Raw genomic sequence first — 22,492 nt, 5'->3', positions numbered from 1 at the left:
ATACACACACACAGCATAGGGATCAGAGCCATTATCTTACTGTCCAGTAGAAGAGTCTCCCCTTTAAAGTTGATTGGCCGACTCATAGATGCATCACTCTTCATGGACACACAGCTGGGTGTAGAGGAGTGGACCTCTTCTTCCCTCTGCTTTGGCCTGCAGCAGAAACACATACCATAAGCTTTACTATCACACAATATCACACACAACACACACACACACACACAGATAAGGCAGGGACGGTAATCGCATTACTGCAATACCGTGGGTCACATGATTTCACCGCTGTCTGAGCTTGTCACCGTCATCACCGTGTTATGTGTCATTGGCACATTGATATTGGCCATTGGCCTGCACATAGTGTGTAATGTTGTGATGTGTTATGTGAGCGGCCATTGGCCTGCACATAGTGTGTAATGTTGTGATGTGTTATGTGAGCGGCCATTGGCCTGCACATAGTGTGTAATGTTGTGATGTGTTATGTGAGCGGCCATTGGCCTGCACATAGTGTGTAATGTTGTGATGTGTTATGTGAGCGGTCATTGGCCTGCACATAGTGTGTAATGTTGTGATGTGTTATGTTATGTGGCTGGCCCTTGCACATAGTGTTTAACGCCAGGATGTTTATGTGGCGCCATTGGCCCGCACATAGTGTGTAACGCCAGATGTGTTATGTGAGCCGGTCATTGGCCGCACATAGAGTGTAACGCCAGATGTGTTATGTGAGCGGTCATTGGCCCGCACAGTGTGACGCCAGATGTGTTATATGAGCCGCCATTGGCCTGCACATAGTGTGTAACGCTAGATGTGTTATGTGAGCGCCATTGGCCTGCACATAGTGTGTAATGTTGTGATGTGTTATGTGAGCGCCATTGGCCCGCACATAGTGTGTAATGTTGGATGTGTTATGTGAGCGGCCATTGGCCTGCACATAGTGTTTAACGTTGTGATGTGTTATGTGAGCGGCCATTGGCCTGCACATAGTGTGTAATGTTGTGATGTGTTATGTGAGCGGTCATTGGCCTGCACATAGTGTGTAACGCCAGATGTGTTATGTGAGCGGTCATTGGCCTCGCACATAGTGTGTAATGTTGTGATGTGTTATGTGAGCGGTCATTGGCCTGCACATAGTGTGTAACGTTGTGATGTGTTATGTGAGCGGTCATTGGCCTGCATATGTGTGCAGATAGTGTGTAATGTTGTGATGTGTTATGTGAGTGGTCATTGGTCTGCACATAGTGTGTAATGTTGTGATGTGTTATATGAGGGACCATCTTATGATTCAGGTTTTCGAAACAAAACTTATCATCAAAAAGATGAAGCAAACCTGACATTCTGGCGCGGTGTTGGGGAGCACTATGTTCCAACATTTCATTTGTGTTTACTATGTGAGAGTCCAGCACAATCATAACACTTTTCTATTCTCTCCGTTCAAACTCGATTTACACAAAGATGTGAGACTTGAAAGCTGTAAAATTTGGCAAGAAAGGAGTCATACATGTTTACTCCATGAAAGTTGAAACAGAATAAAAAACATGTTGTAGTTTGTTAAGAATTTAACTCAACAGAGACATGTAGATTAGGGCCTACCTTTGTTATAACCTGATGCAGCCATTAAAAAGTGTGGTAGCCTACCATTGTAACAGTAGCATAAGCGTCATGAATGTAACAGTTCTAAAATCGTGATAGCCTTGTTGTTAAACTGATTATTTCCTTCAAGTCTGAAGCAACTGGTGGAATTGAGTTAAAGCGTATACCGCAAAAAATCAAAGGTCATTTCTTGCTTTTCAACCGCTGACAAGAAAATATCCATACCGTCCCAGCCCTACACACACACACACACACACACACAGAAAGAGAGAAAGATTGTCATTATCTTACTGTCTGGTAGAAGAGTCTCCCTCTTTAAAGTTGTTTGGCTGACCCATAGATGCATCACTCTTCATGGACACACAGCTGGGTGTAGGGGAATGGGACCTCTTCTTCCTCTGCTTCTTTGGACTACAGCAACACACATATCATTTGCTATACAACACACACACACACACACACACCAGAGCTAGTGAGCTGAGTGGTGTGAATATCCCGCTCCTCACTCAGGTGGCTGTTCACTCGGGCCAGCCCTCCAGGTGGCTGTCCACTCCGCCCTCCGCCACCACATCAGGCCGCCCGCCAATTTCGCCCCCGCTTCCACTTCAAAAATCCTCCCGGCCCCAGTGAAATCGCTTCCACGCCGCCTCCAATTTAAAAGAGGCAGAAATGATCTACAAGCCGAATTGTCACCTTAGAAAACTTAAATCCCAAAGAACTACTTAACAACGCAATGTCACTCATAGAACATGTATTGTAAAAGAGCCTAATGCAACAACGACAGTGCAACAACTTAACAAGCTTGCCAACGCCAATACATAGGCCTATAAGCCTAAAACTAAAGGGTTCAGTGGGACTAATTGCCCAAATAATACAGGTTTAGCATCCGAAGTTTTACTTCAGACTTACTTAAAGCAGGCTATTCAAATTGCTCACGCTCTTCTTGGCTCTCCGTAGCACACTCATGTTTCCGCGAAATGTGTCTTATTAAATTCCAAAATAAATCTCATTGAACAGTGTCACCACATATTTGTTCTTGCTCTCACGCTGTTAGTATCTAGTTGTTTTGTAGGAATAGTAGGCCTACACTTGTAAGCCCCATGACTTTCAGTTTCCTCTCTAAAATATTTAGCGACTTCATCCCAAATAAATTTACTGTAACGTCGGCACGCTGGACTATGTGCTACGGACTCTGGGACAATGCATTCTGGGATACGGGGGAGAACTCTGGGGGTTGTTTGTGTGTGTTAATGCCTTTATTTACTGTTTTAATGTCTGTGATTTAGTGTAGCGTGTTACCCTTTTAGGTCTTCCTCGCAGGTGTGATCCTTTTTTGTGTGGGGGGCTGCCCACCCCTGTATGTGTAGGCCTAGTGTGTGTGTGTGTGTTTGACTTGCCTAGTGTGTACTGTTTTTGTGAGTTGCGTTCCTACCCCTGTTTCTGAATGCTAGCCCAAGCTCTGGCTAAGCCTATTCCGTTACATTACTATGGCCAATATCGTTGTTTGAAAACGCAACGATCCTGGTTACATTATGAAGACAGGAAGTCTGGTTGGATTCGGGCATGCCCCAGACTCGTGGTGTGAGCGTATCGAGCCGAAATTGAGGGGGAACGGTGGCCGCTCTGGCCTCGAAATTAATAAGCACCCTGCGCTCCACCAAAATTCCATCCGCTCCTCTCCGCTCACTAGCTCTGACACACACACACACACACACACACACACAGAAAGAGAGAAAGATTGTCATTATCTTACTGTCTGGTAGAAGAGTCTCCCTCTTTAAAGGTGATTAGCCAACCCATAGATGCATCACTCTTGATGGACACACAGCTGGGTGTAGGGGAATGGGACCTCTTCTTCTCTGGACTACAGCAACACAATAACGATATAACGTTATACAACACACACACACACACACACACACACACACACACACATTTTGTTGTTGTTACGGTCATAAAAGTCATGATGTCAAGTCACAGATGTAAACAGGTTCTTATCTTTGATGTTGTTACGGGTCATAAAAGTCATGATGTCAAGTCACAGATGTAAACAGGTTCTTATCTTTGTTGTTGTTACGGTCATAAAAGTCATGATGTCAAGTCACAGATGTAAACAGGTTCTTATCTTTGTTGTTGTTACGGGTCATAAAAGTCATGATGTCAAGTCACAGATGTAAACAGGTTCTTATCTTTGTTGTTGTTTTTAACGGTCATAAAAGTCATGATGTCAAGTCACAGATGTAAACAGGTTCTTATCTTTGTTGTTGTTACGGGTCATAAAAGTCATGATGTCAAATCACAGATGTAAACAGGTTCTTATCTTTGTTGTTGTTACGGTCATAAAAGTCATGATGTCAAGTCACAGATGTAAACAGGTTCTTATCTTTGTTGTTGTTACGGTCATAAAAGTCATGATGTCAAGTCACAGATGTAAACAGGTTCTTATCTTTGTTGTTGTTACGGGCCATAAAAGTCATGATGTCAAGTCACAGATGTAAACAGGTTCTTATCTTTGTTGTTGTTACGGGTCATAAAAGTCATGATGTCAAATCACAGATGTAAACAGGTTCTTATCTTTGTTGTTGTTACGGTCATAAAAGTCATGATGTCAAATCACAGATGTAAACAGGTTCTTATCTTTGTTGTTGTTACGGTCATAAAAGTCATGATGTCAAGTCACAGATGTAAACAGGTTCTTATCTTTGTTGTTGTTACGGTCATAAAAGTCATGATGTCAAGTCACAGATGTAAACAGGTTCTTATCTTTGTTGTTGTTATGTCATAAAAGTCATGATGTCAAGTCACAGATGTAAACAGGTTCTTATCTTTGTTGTTGTTGTTATTGTTGTTTTCTTACCCCACAGGCTCACGGTCATGTTCGTCTTTCTCACAGGACCACATTTTAGGCCACCCCCCTTTTCCTGGTCTTACACTGGAGAATGAGAACAGGAGAGACCAACATACACAGATCAAATCAAATTATTCTGTTCCAAACCGCACCGATTGCCTGTGGAGTAGCCTATTCTGTTCCAAACAGCAATGATAGCCTGTAGAGTAGCCTATTCTGTTCCAAACAGCCTGTGGAGTAGCCTATTCTGTTCCAAACAGAACGTGGAGTAGCCTATTCTGTTCCAAACAACAATGATAGCCTGTGGAGTAGCCTATTCTGTTCCAAACAGCAATGATAGCCTGTAGAGTAGCCTATTCTGTTCCAAACAGCAATGATAGCCTGTAGAGTAGCCTATTCTGTTCCAAACAGAACAGCCTATTCTGTTCCAAACAGAAGCCTGTGGAGTAGCCTATTCTGTTCCAAACAGCAATGATAGCCTGTGGAGTAGCCTATTCTGTTCCAAACAGCCTGTAGAGTAGCCTATTCTGTTCCAAACAGCCTGTAGAGTAGCCTATTCTGTTCCAAACAGCCTTCCAAAACCGCAATGATAGCCTGTGGAGTAGCCTATTCTGTTCCAAACCGCAATGATAGCCTGTGGAGTAGCCTATTCTGTTCCAAACAGCCTGTAGAGTAGCCTATTCTGTTCCAAACAGCAATGATAGCCTGTAGAGTAGCCTATTCTGTTCCAAACAGCCTGTGGAGTAGCCTATTCTGTTCCAAACAGCCTGTAGAGTAGCCTATTCTGTTCCAAACAGCAATGAGAGCCTGTGGAGTAGCCTATTCTGTTCCAAACAGCCTGTAGAGTAGCCTGTGGATTCCTGTTCCAAACCAAACAGCCTGTAGAGTAGCCTATTCTGTTCCAAAACCCAATGATAGCCTGTGGAGTAGCCTATTCTGTTCCAAACCGCAATGATAGCCTGTGGAGTAGCCTATTCTGTTCCAAACCGCAATGATAGCCTGTGGAGTAGCCTATTCTGTTCCAAACAGCCTGTGGAGTAGCCTATTCTGTTCCAAACCGCAATGATAGCCTGTAGAGTAGCCTATTCTGTTCCAAACCGCAATGATAGCCTGTAGAGTAGCCTATTCTGTTCCAAACCGCAATGATAGCCTGTGGAGTAGCCTATTCTGTTCCAAACAGCCTGTAGAGTAGCCTATTCTGTTCCAAACCGCAATGATAGCCTGTGGAGTAGCCTATTCTGTTCCAAACAGTATTATTTACTGTTTTAATGTCTGTGATTTAGTGTAGCGTGTTACCCTTTTAGGTCTTCCTCGTGTGTGATCCTTTTTGTGTGGGGGGCTGCGCCCACCCCTGTATGTGTAGGCCTAGTGTGTGTGTGTGTGTGTTTGACTTGCCTAGTGTGTACTGTTTTTGTGAGCTGCGTTCCTACCCCTGTTTCTGAATGCTAGCCCAAGCTCTGGCTAAGCCTATTCCGTTACATTACTATGGCCAATATCGTTGTTTGAAAACGCAACGATCCTGGTTACATTATGAAGACAGGAAGTCTGGGTGGATTCGGGCATGCCCCAGACTCGTGCTGTGAGCGGTATCGGAGCGAAATTGAGGGGAAAACGGCGGGTCGCCTGGCCTCGAAATTAATAAGCACCCTGCGCTCCACCAAAATTCCATCCGCTCCTCTCCGCTCACTAGCTCTGACACACACACACACACACACACACAGAAAGAGAGAAAGATTGTCATTATCTTACTGTCTGGTAGAAGAGTCTCCCTCTTTAAAGGTGATTAGCCAACCCATAGATGCATCACTCTTGATGGACACACAGCTGGGTGTAGGGGAATGGGACCTCTTCTTCTCTGGACTACAGCAACACAATAACGATATAACGTTATACAACACACACACACACACACACACACACACACACACACATCTTTGTTGTTGTTACGGTCATAAAAGTCATGATGTCAAGTCACAGATGTAAACAGGTTCTTATCTTTGATGTTGTTACGGTCATAAAAGTCATGATGTCAAGTCACAGATGTAAACAGGTTCTTATCTTTGTTGTTGTTACGGTCATAAAAGTCATGATGTCAAGTCACAGATGTAAACAGGTTCTTATCTTTGTTGTTGTTACGGTCATAAAAAGTCATGATGTCAAGTCACAGATGTAAACAGGTTCTTATCTTTGTTGTTGTTACGGTCATAAAAGTCATGATGTCAAGTCACAGATGTAAACAGGTTCTTATCTTTGTTGTTGTTACGGTCATAAAAGTCATGATGTCAAATCACAGATGTAAACAGGTTCTTATCTTTGTTGTTGTTACGGTCATAAAAGTCATGATGTCAAGTCACAGATGTAAACAGGTTCTTATCTTTGTTGTTGTTACGGTCATAAAAGTCATGATGTCAAGTCACAGATGTAAACAGGTTCTTATCTTTGTTGTTGTTACGGTCATAAAAGTCATGATGTCAAGTCACAGATGTTTAAACATTCTTATCTTTGTTGTTGTTACGGTCATAAAAGTCATGATGTCAAGTCACAGATGTAAACAGGTTCTTATCTTTGTTGTTGTTACGGTCATAAAAGTCATGATGTCAAATCACAGATGTAAACAGGTTCTTATCTTTGTTGTTGTTACGGTCATAAAAGTCATGATGTCAAGTCACAGATGTAAACAGGTTCTTATCTTTGTTGTTGTTACGGTCATAAAAGTCATGATGTCAAGTCACAGATGTAAACAGGTTCTTATCTTTGTTGTTGTTACGGTCATAAAAGTCATGATGTCAAGTCACAGATGTAAACAGGTTCTTATCTTTGTTGTTGTTGTTATTGTTGTTTTCTTACCCCACAGGCTCACGGTCATGTTCGTCTTTCTCACAGGACCACATTTTAGGCCACCCCCCTTTTCCTGGTCTTACACTGGAGAATGAGAACAGGAGAGACCAACATACACAGATCAAATCAAATTATTCTGTTCCAAACAGCAATGATAGCCTGTGGAGTAGCCTATTCTGTTCCAAACAGCAATGATAGCCTGTAGAGTAGCCTATTCTGTTCCAAACAGCAATGATAGCCTGTGGAGTAGCCTATTCTGTTCCAAACAGAACGTGGAGTAGCCTATTCTGTTCCAAACAACAATGATAGCCTGTGGAGTAGCCTATTCTGTTCCAAACAGCAATGATAGCCTGTAGAGTAGCCTATTCTGTTCCAAACAGCAATGATAGCCTGTAGAGTAGCCTATTCTGTTCCAAACAGAACGTGGAGTAGCCTATTCTGTTCCAAACAGAACGTGGAGTAGCCTATTCTGTTCCAAACAGCAACGATAGCCTGTAGAGTAGCCTATTCTGTTCCAAACCGCAATGATAGCCTGTAGAGTAGCCTATTCTGTTCCAAACCGCAATGATAGCCTGTGGAGTAGCCTATTCTGTTCCAAACAGCCTGTAAAGTAGCCTATTCTGTTCCAAACCGCAATGATAGCCTGTGGAGTAGCCTATTCTGTTCCAAACCGCAATGATAGCCTGTAGAGTAGCCTATTCTGTTCCAAACAGCCTGTAGAGTAGCCTATTCTGTTCCAAACAGCAATGATAGCCTGTAGAGTAGCCTATTCTGTTCCAAACAGAACGTGGAGTAGCCTATTCTGTTCCAAACAGCCTGTAGAGTAGCCTATTCTGTTCCAAACAGCAATGATAGCCTGTGGAGTAGCCTATTCTGTTCCAAACAGCCTGTAGAGTAGCCTATTCTGTTCCAAACAGCAATGATAGCCTGTAGAGTAGCCTATTCTGTTCCAAACAGCAATGATAGCCTGTAGAGTAGCCTATTCTGTTCCAAACAGCAATGAGAGCCTGTAGAGTAGCCTATTCTGTTCCAAACCGCAATGATAGCCTGTGGAGTAGCCTATTCTGTTCCAAACAGCCTGTGGAGTAGCCTATTCTGTTCCAAACCGCAATGATAGCCTGTGGAGTAGCCTATTCTGTTCCAAACAGCCTGTGAGAGCCTATTCTGTTCCAAACCGCTTGATGATAGCCTGTGGAGTAGCCTATTCTGTTCCAAACCGCAATGATAGCCTGTAGAGTAGCCTATTCTGTTCCAAACAGCCTGTAGAGTAGCCTATTCTGTTCCAAACCGCAATGATAGCCTGTGGAGTAGCCTATTCTGTTCCAAACAGTATTATTTACTGTTTTAATGTCTGTGATTTAGTGTAGCGTGTTACCCTTTTAGGTCTTCCTCGTGTGTGATCCTTTTTGTGTGGGGGGCTGCGCCCACCCCTGTATGTGTAGGCCTAGTGTGTGTGTGTGTGTTTGACTTGCCTAGTGTGTACTGTTTTTGTGAGCTGCGTTCCTACCCCTGTTTCTGAATGCTAGCCCAAGCTCTGGCTAAGCCTATTCCGTTACATTACTATGGCCAATATCGTTGTTTGAAAACGCAACGATCCTGGTTACATTATGAAGACAGGAAGTCTGGTTGGATTCGGCATGCCCCAGACTCGCTGTGAGCGGCATCGAGCCAAATTGAGGGGAAACGGCGGGGCCTCTGGCCTCGAAATTAATAAGCACCCTGCGCCCCACCAAAATTCCATCCGCCTCCTCTCCGCTCACTAGCTCTGACACACACACACACACACACACAGAAAGAGAGAAAGATTGTCATTATCTTACTGTCTGGTAGAAGAGTCTCCCTCTTTAAAGGTGATTAGCCGACCCATAGATGCATCACTCTTCATGGACACACAGCTGGGTGTAGGGGAATGGGACCTCTTCTTCTCTGGACTACAGCAACACAATAACGATATAACGTTATACAACACACACACACACACACACACACACACACACACACACACACACACACATCTTTGTTGTTGTTACTGTCATAAAAGTCATGATGTCAAGTCACAGATGTAAACAGGTTCTTATCTTTGATGTTGTTACGGTCATAAAAGTCATGATGTCAAGTCACAGATGTAAACAGGTTCTTATCTTTGATGTTGTTACTGTCATAAAAGTCATGATGTCAAGTCACAGATGTAAACAGGTTCTTATCTTTGTTGTTGTTACTGTCATAAAAGTCATGATGTCAAGTCACAGATGTAAACAGGTTCTTATCTTTGTTGTTGTTACTGTCATAAAAGTCATGATGTCAAGTCACAGATGTAAACAGGTTCTTATCTTTGTTGTTGTTACTGGTCATAAAAGTCATGATGTCAAGTCACAGATGTAAACAGGTTCTTATCTTTGTTGTTGTTACGGTCATAAAAGTCATGATGTCAAGTCACAGATGTAAACAGGTTCTTATCTTTGTTGTTGTTACGGTCATAAAAGTCATGATGTCAAGTCACAGATGTAAACAGGTTCTTATCTTTGTTGTTGTTGTTATTGTTGTTTTCTTACCCCACAGGCTCACGGTCATGTTCGTCTTTCTCACAGGACCACATTTTAGGCCACCCCCCTTTTCCTGGTCTTACACTGGAGAATGAGAACAGGAGAGACCAACATACACAGATCAAATCAAATTATTCTGTTCCAAACCGCACCGATTGCCTGTGGAGTAGCCTATTCTGTTCCAAACAGCAATTAGCCTTAGAGTAGCCTGTTCCAAACAGCAATGATAGCCTGTAGCCTGTTCCAAACAGAACGTAGCCTATTCTGTTCCAAACAACAATGATAGCCTGTGGAGTAGCCTATTCTGTTCCAAACAGCAATGATAGCCTGTAGAGTAGCCTATTCTGTTCCAAACAGCAATGATAGCCTGTGGAGTAGCCTATTCTGTTCCAAACAGCCTGTAGAGTAGCCTATTCTGTTCCAAACAGCAATGATAGCCTGTGGAGTAGCCTATTCTGTTCCAAACAGCCTGTAGAGTAGCCTATTCTGTTCCAAACAGCCTGTAGAGTAGCCTATTCTGTTCCAAACAGCAATGATAGCCTGTGGATTCCTATTCTGTTCCAAACAGCCTGTAGAGTAGCCTATTCTGTTCCAAACAGCAATGAGAGCCTGTAGAGTAGCCTATTCTGTTCCAAACAGCAATGAGAGCCTGTAGAGTAGCCTATTCTGTTCCAAACAGCAATGAGAGCCTGTAGAGTAGCCTATTCTGTTCCAAACAGCAACGATAGCCTGTAGAGTAGCCTATTCTGTTCCAAACAGCAACGATAGCCTGTAGAGTAGCCTATTCTGTTCCAAACAGCCTGTAGAGTAGCCTATTCTGTTCCAAACCGCAATGATAGCCTGTGGAGTAGCCTATTCTGTTCCAAACAGCCTGTAGAGTAGCCTATTCTGTTCCAAACCGCAATGATAGCCTGTGGAGTAGCCTATTCTGTTCCAAACCGCAATGATAGCCTGTAGAGTAGCCTATTCTGTTCCAAACAGCCTGTAGAGTAGCCTATTCTGTTCCAAACAGCAATGATAGCCTGTGGAGTAGCCTATTCTGTTCCAAACCGCAATGATAGCCTGTGGAGTAGCCTATTCTGTTCCAAACAGCCTGTAGAGTAGCCTATTCTGTTCCAAACCGCAATGATAGCCTGTGAGTAGCCTATTCTGTTCCAAACCGCAATGATAGCCTGTAGAGTAGCCTATTCTGTAGAGTTATTCTGTTCCAAACAGCCTGTAGAGTAGCCTATTCTGTTCCAAACCGCAATGATAGCCTGTGGAGTAGCCTATTCTGTTCCAAACCGCAATGATAGCCTGTAGAGTAGCCTATTCTGTTCCAAACAGCCTGTAGAGTAGCCTATTCTGTTCCAAACAGCCTGTAGAGTAGCCTATTCTGTTCCAAACCACAATGATAGCCTGTAGAGTAGCCTATTCTGTTCCAAACCGCAATGATAGCCTGTGGAGTAGCCTATTCTGTTCCAAACAGCCTGTAGAGTAGCCTATTCTGTTCCAAACAGCACGTGCCTGAGGGAGCTCATGACTTCAGTAGCCTATTTAAGGTAACAGGCAAATGTTATGTATTATTATTGTCAGACGCCATCACTGGTTACAACAATGATCAGATTAAAGTGTTTCATTTCGCGCTAGATTTTCAAAAACAGAAGAGTAAAAACTGTCAAACAAACGACCGATGCAGAGCCAAGGGGGCAGGCGAATCCCCCGGGCGAGATGCCCCAAAATGTATAAGTCCCGGCGAATTAGAGGTAGGCTATTTGTGCATCTGGGTGGCTCCTCTGCTGCAAAGATTGTCTCAAAAACACGTGTGCTGATCGTGCTGGTCCACAAATGTGAAAACTGTGTGTGCTGGTGATCCACAAATGCAAAATTAGATTTCACAAAGGCAATTTTCAGTTTTACAAATGCCATTTCATTTACAAATACACATCTACAATTGTGAAAACCAATTTACAAGTTACAAATATGATTTTTTTATATGTGGATATCAAAACACGAATGCAAGTCAAGAAATATTTGTGGATGTCCCCATCTACGGGATTGCGATTTCTATGTGCTGGTGAATTAAAGTAGGCCTATTTACGTGTGGATTTGTGTGACTTTCAGGCGAAGAACGTCTCAAAAACACATAACTGTGGAAAGCGAAGAATGTGGGTGCGGGTGTTTTCACAAATGAAATTTTTCGGTTTTACAAATGGCATTTTATTTACAAATGCACATCTCTATTTAAAAATCAATATACGAGTTACACATATGATTTTTTTTATTTGTAGATATCAAAACGCACATGCAAATCAAGAAATATTTGTGGATCCCTCTCTGATATATACAAATATTATTGAGACAAATTTAGCTCCATAGGGCAGTTCCAGCATTATGGATGTGACAATTGGACTCATATTGGTAAACAAAATGCCTTAGAGTGGGGGAAAAATTAGTATCAGTGAATTCATTTGCATAACTTTTAATGTAACCTCTGTCCTCTGAATTAGTGTTGTCATGATACCAAAATTATGACTTCGATACGATACCTGCCATAAATATCACGATGCTCGATACTGAAACGATACTACGGTGAAATCCTAAGATATCTGGAAAAGAAAGGACTCATACCTCCTCCAAGTGTGTATTGAGTCATGTGTGTTGAATTTGGTGCACTTTTGTAGTGTGCAGGTCAATTCTGGGTTCTAAACTTGCATAATTATTATTTTTATAGTCAGTAAAATAGTAGGCCTACTTTGTGTGATTAAGTCCTTTATTGTTTGTTATAGTTCATTTACATTGTGTTGTGTTTTGCCAATAAAGTAGCTTTAAATAGCCAAACTAGGCTAGATCAAGGTCAGTGTTGAAATTACTGCATGCACATCACTGAATGCTATGCAGAGGGGCCTAATCTTTAGGCCATCTGATGTACAGTATAGGCTACCCTAGGCCTTCCTGTGTTCATGGGATTTCTTTGACAGTTGCAAAAGGAAAAATGTAAGGATAGCTCTTCTTTGCGCCCAGTGTACAAGTACGACGTTCCAACCACTCAGGTCTTTGTCAGATAGGCCTACACCATTACTTGTTGCAATATGTCTGTGTGCATTCCTACATTACGTCTATTTCTTTGATAACATGATTTGCTACCACCTAACAATAAGTTGCTATTATTATTAGAACTCAACACGCTTTGCTGGTATTATATGCTGTGGGCTTTAATTAGCGCATTTCGGGTAGCCTATCCTACATCTGGGCAATAATTATTAAACAAATTGCAGTCTACATGCCATGACAAATATTACCAGTAGTAGCCTACTGACCGAACACGAAATAGATTGTTTACTAGGGCTGAAACGATTCATCGAGTTACTCGAATAACTCGATTACAAAAATTACTCGAGGCAAAAACCATGCCTCGAAGCCTCGTTAAATTCCTATGACGCGCAGGGATCTGATTGTTCCACACGGACAGTTGTTCAGGAAGCACACCATTAGCGTGTGAATCGTGATACATTCTGAATTTAGCTGGCTTAAATTCTTGAGAGTCAAGATGTCCATAAATGGCAGAGAATGTCTAAAGTTTTCAAGTAAAGTTTTGGGATCATTACTCAAAAAGGAAAAGAATAAGCTTCTGAACCGAAAACATCCACTCCATGCTGTTTCACTAAACGTCAATAAAGTAGGCTATCTATCTATCTACGTAGCCTATAGCCTACATTGATGTTGGCTGATTTTAATCACATACTGAATTTGTAGCAATGTCGTGATATAATGTTTAGCTTTGATGTTTTTAAGTAGTAAACCTATTCACTTTCAATTGAAAGACAGTAGGTTATGCCTAAAAAAGAACCCCTACACATGCATGCACCCTCATCTTCCCTCACGCACCGCACGCGTGCACACACACACACAGGTTGCTAGGTTACCACAGCAAATAGGCTACCCCAAAAAATATTTTTTAGTAGCCTAATGGTAAAATTATTTGTTAGTAGCCTAATGGCAAATGCTGCAGGTGTAGAAATCTACATAAAACAGATATTTACTTTGATGTCAGGATCTAGATCTAGATTATCTAGATTACAGCATGAAACTTGTTGTGCATATTAATACATTAAATTGCTTTCCCTCTTCTCCCTCCCAGCACTTCAGAGAGTATTTTGAACATTTATTTAATTGTTGGCACTGGCACTTATAAACACTAAATGGGTAAATTGCAATAAATGGGCTTAGTTTTGGAGCCAAATGTTGGAGTTAGAATAAATAGCTCTGTGCCAATTGCTTGATCATTTTACAGCAATGTAATTTTCGTTATGCATTATTTGTTTTGGTTGTTTAAAAATACAAAAAAAATGTTATCCGATTAATCGATTGATAAAGTGCTAGATTAATCGATTACAAAAAGAATCGATAGCTGCAGCCCTATTGTTTACAAGTTATGGTAATGTTATTCTGGCGTGAACATTGCGCTTTCATCACGTTAGCACCCTATGATTACAGCTCATTATGTCTCGTCAAAATGATTACAGCTCGTTATGTCTCGTCAAAATTCATTGATGAAGGAAGGTTCGCTTTATCCCAGAGAACCATACTCGTTTCACTTAGGCTAGACTAAAACAGAAGAGAAGAACTTGGCACTAACCATGTAGTCGTGTTTTCTATAGCATATTCGTTAACCTGTTGTTCTTTGAACAAAAATGTTGGGATATGTCTGCGAGGTGTTTAGCCAATGTGTAGCCTACTGCTTTTTAAATGACTTTGAAACATATTTTACAAACGGGCCTCTGTGTACCTGATGGTTTGCCTTCACTATTCGCGATGTATCCGAAATTGTTGCAGATTTCACTTCACCTTTTGTTTTATCCACAAGGCCGAGGACTGTCGGCAAAGAACTATGTTGACGTTGGCTGCGCAATCACTCACTCAGAGCTGCCTGCTTGACACGCCCACTTGCCTAGATGCGTGCAAGGAGCAGTGAGAGCAGTTCAGGCAGACACAGAACGTTAATTTTAATAAAGTATCGATTCTAAAAACGTCGGAAATCATATCGTTTTTTGCGTGTCCCTTTTTAGTATCGATACACCATGCAACACTACTCTGAATACTGAGTAATCTTCAAATTTCATATAATCAATTTCATCCTAAGAATACAAGGCATTTTATCAGCATTATGGATGTGACATCACAGGACACACTTTTGTGAGACATTACAGGTTTTCTACAAACTCTGTGAATTTTGAAGGAAGCTGCCGAAACTATGATATATGTAGCATGAAGGAGACTTGAATGAACACAAAAAGTGTGTTTTTGAAACTATGCGTCATTTTCGTAATGCATGTAGGGAAAAACTGGCGTTATGGATGTGACGGTTTCACGTTATGGATGTGACGTGTCTGAACCAGTCCTCGACAAACTACATAAAACACATAATTAAGTAGTGAATTTTGATATGTAACAATTGAAATAGTAATCATGAAAAACTAGCGATGAAATTATTGCTTCCTCAGTGCACACTAAGATCCACAGGAAGAATCAGGACAAGTCATTTAAAATATAAAAAATAAATTTATTTTTTTCTTTTACCGTCATCAATTTGTCAGTGATTCCCGGGTTACTGAAACACCAGGGAACATGAAACTTGGTGTCCACTCCCCTAAATAATTAGCCCTACCTGAACCGTTGCACCCAAGATGACAAAATATTTATGGTATGTTAGTCTCAGGAGCCCGCATCAACCTAACCCATACCCACTCATTTGTGATTTGCACACATAAAGTATGCACGCACACGCACATGCACACACACACACACACGCACTCACGCACAGTCACACACATACAGGCAAGCACACACACACATAAACACATACAGACAGGCAAGCACACACACACACAAACACACATGCACAAACACCCACCCACATGAATGCAGACACATAAACACACACACACAGGCATAATACGCATGTATGCATGCAAACACACACACACACATAAACACACAAACACAGGCACGCATACACATGCACACACACACACACACACACACACACACACACACACACACTCTTATAAACAAAAGCAAACTCTCATATGCACACACTCATTTACATGCACATGAGTTGCAGGAGTAGGAGATGGAGACAAATTGACAAGCGTGATTTATTTTTGCGAAGAGAATATGCAGGACTGAGCGGTCATATTTTGTACCGCTATGTGGTACATCTAGTTTATTGCTGCCGTTACTCATGTTACTCTGTGGGTAATAGCTACATAGGACCTGACACTTGAAATGCTGGCATGTCGCGTCACATTTAAAATTAAACCGTGTTAAGCAGACGTGAACGGCAGGCTGAACAGATCTGCAACAGAAGGAGGTTGCTATGTTAACTCCAGCTGCAAAGTCAGCCATCTTCACCAGCTAACACGATAATCCAGTTACTGTACAACAACAGTATGACAGTTAGGAGATAATCGCTCAGATTTTCGTTATTAGGCCACTTGAAAATAGGCTATGGCTAGGCTAATCACTGGAGGTATTTTAATATTATGTTTGTTTTGCTAATGGTTAGGCAAGGCCTCCCTGTGGTTTTGATCAACCTAATAATCTTTGAAATGTCAATTGTAAACACTAAGGTGAGATACGTTGAAACATGCCACCAGAACAGACGTTTTATCGGCTTTGAGGTATAATAAAGTCGCCAGTCTTGTAAATTCACATAAACGTCACATCCATAGCGCACCATTAAATGTTTTAAAAGTAAGAAAGGGGCACAATTTGGTCATCACACTTTACATTGATATAAATCTGCTTTGCACAGACACTATGGACATTGTCGCATCAACACTGTATGTGTAGCATAAACTTTTCCTATAAAACGTTATGGCTGTGACATGGCCATGGAACTTGCTGACTTAAAAACAAAAGGCAAGCTGAGCATAGACATTGTTCTACCATTCCCTTATCAATCTGGAATGTGTCAAATGACACAATTTGTTTGAACCTTGGGTCCATTTATCCACTTTTTAAATATGTATAATATTACCATGTGAAACATGTTGTTTCTGTATGGTTGCACACCATATTTATGATGTAAAAAGAGTGTAATTCTCCATCAAATTCAATCAGATCAGTTACAAACAAGAAAATATAGACCTAAATGAAGATTTTCACAACAGTTCTATTTGCGTATGCACAACTTATTTTTTCCATGGTAAGGATGACCTTTGCATGGAATTGCCCCAAAGCAGAAGGGTATTGACTAACATACATGCATAACCAATCTAATTCAGTTGTGCATAATATGCAGTGATGTTTCTTCAAGTTCAAGTGCGGTAAGTAAGACTACAGAAGGGTATTGACTAGCCTACATGCATAACCAATCAAACTAAACAGAGACTGACTGCACAGCTCAGAGAACTGTAGGCGGTCACGTTATCCAACCTCCTTCCTATAACCGCCATCTTTCCAATGAATGGCAAATCCGTGTTGCCTAAATAATATACTGTATGTTGTCCAAATTATACTCCAGACAAACAGAATGAACATCTCCAAATATGGGAAAAGGGTTTTCCTTTCTCTCTCCCGCATTAAAGGAGCCTATGCCATTGTAGCCTCCGTATGCAGTCGGACAGTTGACCACTGTAGGCTCATTACATGACAGATGTACAGGATAGACAAGGTGTTTGTACGGAGCCTTATCTCTGCTACGAAATCCTACATATACGTATACACATATTCTTGTGATAGTCCTTAATTAAAGCGAGGATCGACAACATAGAATAGGCCTACTTGTGAACAAGAACACTGTAGCCAATACAGAGAAGCCCATCATCGTTCGCTTTCCCGACCCGTCGTGTCGACGCCGAAAGACAAACTACATACTACATTTTCCAGTTGTATTGCCTGTTATAGTATTACTATGAAAGCCATTGCGTTGAAGCACCGGTTCAATCCTTTAATATCCAATGTTGATAAACTTACCAATAGTATTTTTCAAGATGCGTCATTGCCGAAATGTTCAACTGCTTTTTCACAATAATGGAAGCTTAATTTAATCTGTTTCAGTTTCGTTTCGTTTTGTTAGGGGAGGAGACGTGACGCACAGTACAGTCCAGCCTCCAAGCCTCGCTGCAGCCTGCGGGAAGGCGGGGCTTGACATCAAGCCCAGTCCACATCCAAGTCAGCCATGTTTTTTAGTATTTCGTCACGCAGTTTAAAATTGCTGGCGGCGAACAAGGGGGCAGGCGAATTCCCGGAAGTAGAAGATCAACTCTCTGCTAACCCCATAGAACGCCCATTCATTTAGGATTTTTTTGAACTCCCATAACTACATATAACATATATCCTGTGCCGACATTGTAGCTTCTGTATTGTCTACATAAACAATAGAAGGCAGTGTTTCCCCTAGAAATGTTTCCAGCAGCGGTGCTATTACTTGGCGGGGAATTTTTTTTTTTTATATCATACCTTCGTGTTTCTTTTGTGGACATTTTCAGCTTTCTTTTACATTATTGGTTAAAAATGATAGAAGAAAAATTAAATGGCACAACCATTTAATGACCATTAATAATTAAAAGATTATTTACAATTTATTTAAATTTGTCTTAATGGCAAAGGCCACACCCAATCTGCGAGCACTTAATTTTTCTGGGCTTTGAATTGAATTGAATTGTGGGGGGGCCATTAATGCTGACACGCATGCACGTAGCCAGATGCTCTCCTTGTAGTCTAATTCTCAGTCCCAAAACAACAAACCCACGTATAAAAAAGTAAATACTCACTTTTCTTCTACATCACTCCCACAGTTACCATACAACTCACTCACAATTAACTTCGAAAAAGACCTAGGCTACTTGATTGAAATGCGACCGTTAGTCTCTCACCGTCAAGAGAACGCTGAAGTTATGAGAACATGTCTTTCTGATAAGAGAATATAGGCTCCTATATGTCTAATGCCATAAACGTAGAAAAAGGTCTGTTTGTGATAGCCTATTATAGCTAAGTGGACAGAATTTAGGCTATCATGTATATGCCAACATATGCTCATATTTCCTTTAACTATCAGACAGTTTAAACAGGCCTAGACTGTGTTAAGCCTAGCTTTCCCATGCAAACATTACATATAGCCCTACGCTAACGTTACAAGTCTAGGCTACAATTAACGTTAAGACCATACACCTTGTAGCACATTGGTTTACTCTATTGCATTACTTACGTTTTAATAATTTGTCGTTGAATGTTGATGGAGGCTCATCTTTGGGAAATCAGCTCTCTGGATAAAATTGTCAGCCGGAGCAAGAGTTCTCAGAGTTGACGACACGGGGGGTAAATCCAATCAGCAGAAAGAACCGCATCACAACAGTAGGCTAAATCGCAACCATGTTAATCCCCCCATGTTAAATTCATTTCGGTAATCATGAATTGGTTTCTTTTATTTGATGTAGGCTAGGAGAGGAGGATGCATTTTTCACATTAGTGTCAAAGCAGGCTTTGGATCAGAGGAATTGCTCAAGCTTAACATATGGCATAGGCTACAAGCGAATTCACGGCATACAAACTGCTTCGTGATGAAATATAATTAATATCATTTTTTATTGTCACCAGGCCTATAAGTAGGCTATTTATTGTGTAACCTACAAGTGAACGATGACACCATAGGCTACACTGTGGCGGAGCAAGACCCCATCAGTCGGATAGCTAAACAATGTAACCGTGTTCAGAACGTAGGCTAGCCATATGGGCTGCAGACTTGTCTTTGGGCTTGTAATCACCTGACACATCATGCCGCATATATGTCCTGAATAATGAGAGGCTAAGTGCGGATTTGATGCACTTAACTTACTCAAGACTTTCAGAAAACAATTTCGAGATGACGTTGGCCATTGTGCTTTTACAGTGTGTTAAGTGAATCTCGTGATATTATGTTGCAGCGGCGCTGAAAATCCAGCGGCGGCGCTGCACCGCTGTTAAATACATTGTAGGGGAAACACTGGAAGGCAAAACAGGCTCAACTACCTCGTATATAACGTTGAGGTTCCCGTAAGAAGTATAGTTAGCGAGTCCGGTTGTAGGGAAGCTAACGTTTGACATAATATGACGCTATTATGCCTGTCGCACAGTAGGGAGATAACCGTATTGTTTGGATAAGAAGCTAAGTCCTGCCAGCACAGAAACTCATGAACAAAGCTATGTAGCCTATAATACCATTGTATGTTAAGGTAAAGCATTACATATGATGAGCATTTGATGACTTTGAAGGTGAAGGAAGTGAGAGAAGAATTTCTATGTGAACCATCTATCATATGAGTTACAAGATTCAGTTTGATGGCTAAGTCTGCGCAGTACGATGGCAAGCCAACTAAAAAACCTTCAGTGCCCTCCCATTGAAAACTACGGTTGCTTTTAGGAAATTATTCACATTAAAACGACTAATTATGATAAATGTCAGTGTTTGTATCTCTTACCCTCGTTTCTTCTTTTTGAAATAGCCCTCTTCCGAATGCACAAAATGGCGCGTCTGCTCCAACAAAAAAAGTTTCGGTTTCGATACTGACATGTGACCATAGACAGGCTGATTGGTAGGGATGTGACGCTCAAAACTGACGTCTTGAATCAGTGTCGAGCTTTGCAGTTTGCAAACTCAGTGCACTACCGCCACCTTCCGGGCTGAGGTGTGATCCAATGGGATGCTATTTTATATCCAGTTTTAAAAAATAAATAAATAAAGAGAGACAACAAAACTAAATTCTACTTGCTAGTTGGGTTTCTTTTGGACTGTGGACTGTGTGCTGGGCATGCTCAGTAAGTTTTTCATTGTTAGATATTTCTCTTCTTATATCTTATATCTTTCTTATATCTTTCTCTTCTTATATCTTATATCTTTCTCTTCTTATATCTTATATCTTTCTTATATATTTCTGTACTGCTCTCTTCATATGTGCCCTTTCTCTGGTATATTGTGTGCAGTCTAGATGTTCAATGTCACTGAACAGCCCAGATGTAAAGCATGTACATTTTGCTTCATGCATGTTACTGTATGTGTTAACTATTGAAAGGAGGATGGTTTATTTCATGTTGCATAATATTAATGCATAAAGTTAAAAGCCCATAGTTAATGACAGAAATAACATGCAATGACACATAGCCTACACATACTTGATTGAAGATAGAATCCTGAACTCTCTTTGAAATGGTTCAGAATAAAGAGCCTTCAATTTAAATTTCAATTCAATTTATTGTGCTTATAGATGCCAAAACATAACACATGTATCATGGCGCTTTACAGAATGTAGGCAATCAGAGAAAGAAGGGAAGAAAGGAAGAAAAGGAAAGCAAGAGAGAGGCCCATGGGTAACAGGGGTAACCGGGGTAACAGGGGCGAGAGAGAGAGAGAGAGAGGCCCATGGGTAACCGGGGTAACCGGGGCGAGAGAGAGGCCCATGGGTAACAGGGGTAACAGGGGCGAGAGAGAGAGAGAGAGGCCCATGGGTAACAGGGGCGAGGAAAAACTCATAGCGCTTTACAGAATGTAGGCCCATGGGTAACAGGGTAACAGAGAGGCCCATGGGTAACAGGGTAACAGGGGAAAAACTCCCTAGAATTGGAGATATTTATAGGAAGAAACCTCGAGCACATCCACGACTCAAGGGCCTGACCCATCTGCCTAGGGTCAGTACAGGACGGTAAGGTCTGTATACATGACAAATGCATATGATAGTCAGGTGTAGAGAATAAGACATGGTGTTAAAAGCACTTGAGCTGAAAGTTACAAGAGGTGGGATGATTACGTATCCGTTATGGTAATTTATTATTCCTGATTTAGTGACAGAAAGTTCAATAGTCCAGCGTTGGCATTGTCCAGGGAAAGGGAGTTGTCGAGGGGCATGTGGTGGGTTGGCAGGCAGACCCAGTAATCCGGGCAGAGTTGCCATAGGCAGGTGATGGAGTCGCTAGGCTGTCACGGGCCAGGAGTCCAGATAGGGGACAGTAATAGAACAATCGGGGATGGGACTTCAGGTGAGATGGGTGAGAGGAGGGCCAACACACGGATGGTTGATGACTGGTGATGATATACCTCACAAGTGAGGTACAGTAAGGGTAAAAAAAAGAGATGTAGAGTGGGTTAGTACTGAAAATCAAAATGGTTAATGTCAATAAGTAATCAGTGGTACTATATATTGTTACAGTATACCATGGTGGGAATAGGCAAGAGGGAGAGGAGAGAGAGAGAGAAGGGGGAGGAGAGGGGGTTTATGCAGTGACACATGAAAAAGTCCATGACAGCACTATGCTATAGCAGCATAACTAAGGCATGGTGAGGGGTAGTCGACACCAAGCGCAGGTATGGTCAGTGACCACCATCGCCTGCAGCAGCGACTGGGGTGCCAGTCAAGCGAGGACTCAGCAGGGTGGTCCATTCCAAAAACCCTGAGGTGGGTGAATTTCCACGCACCATACCTAACTATGGGAGGCAGTAAAGAGGTATGTTTTAAGTCTAGACTTAAAAATAGGGAGGGTGTCTGCTAGTTAATTGAGGTAGGAAGATTATTCCAGAGGAGGGTTTCTTCTTTTTTTGAAATAGCCCTCTTCCGAATTATTTTTAGGAGTTGCTCCTAAATTCGCCACTTAGGAGCTACTTTTAGCCTTAAAATTCTTTGTGAATACGGCCCCTGATGAAGGGTTAGGGCCCGAAACG

General features: G+C 41.7%; 2 protein-coding genes across 2 annotated transcripts in view; both read right to left on the bottom strand.

The window, feature by feature from the left end:
- The window catches only part of chtf18 (CTF18, chromosome transmission fidelity factor 18 homolog (S. cerevisiae)), a 30,515-nt gene extending 30,207 nt beyond the window's left edge, over positions 1–308 (bottom strand). Inside the window, exon 1 of the mRNA XM_048247132.1 lies at positions 303–308. Within this exon, the coding sequence (XP_048103089.1) occupies positions 303–308 (6 nt within the window). The remainder of the gene's footprint in view (positions 1–302) is intronic.
- LOC125297244 (NACHT, LRR and PYD domains-containing protein 3-like) overlaps positions 1–20,431 on the bottom strand; it is a 313,314-nt gene extending 292,883 nt beyond the window's left edge. Inside the window, 8 exon segments of the mRNA XM_048247469.1 lie at positions 1,882–2,001; positions 3,344–3,454; positions 4,448–4,546; positions 6,188–6,298; positions 7,286–7,384; positions 9,097–9,207; positions 9,829–9,903; positions 20,262–20,431. Of these exon segments, the coding sequence (XP_048103426.1) occupies positions 1,882–2,001; positions 3,344–3,454; positions 4,448–4,546; positions 6,188–6,298; positions 7,286–7,384; positions 9,097–9,207; positions 9,829–9,903; positions 20,262–20,353 (818 nt within the window). The 5' untranslated portion in view covers positions 20,354–20,431.
- Positions 20,432–22,492: the final 2,061 nt, after the last annotated feature.

The sequence above is a fragment of the Alosa alosa genome, chromosome 7 (assembly GCF_017589495.1).
Source record: "Alosa alosa isolate M-15738 ecotype Scorff River chromosome 7, AALO_Geno_1.1, whole genome shotgun sequence".
NCBI lineage: Eukaryota > Metazoa > Chordata > Actinopteri > Clupeiformes > Clupeidae > Alosa > Alosa alosa.
Note: the sequence above shows the minus strand (reverse complement) of the source record. Positions and strands in the feature narration are given on the sequence as shown.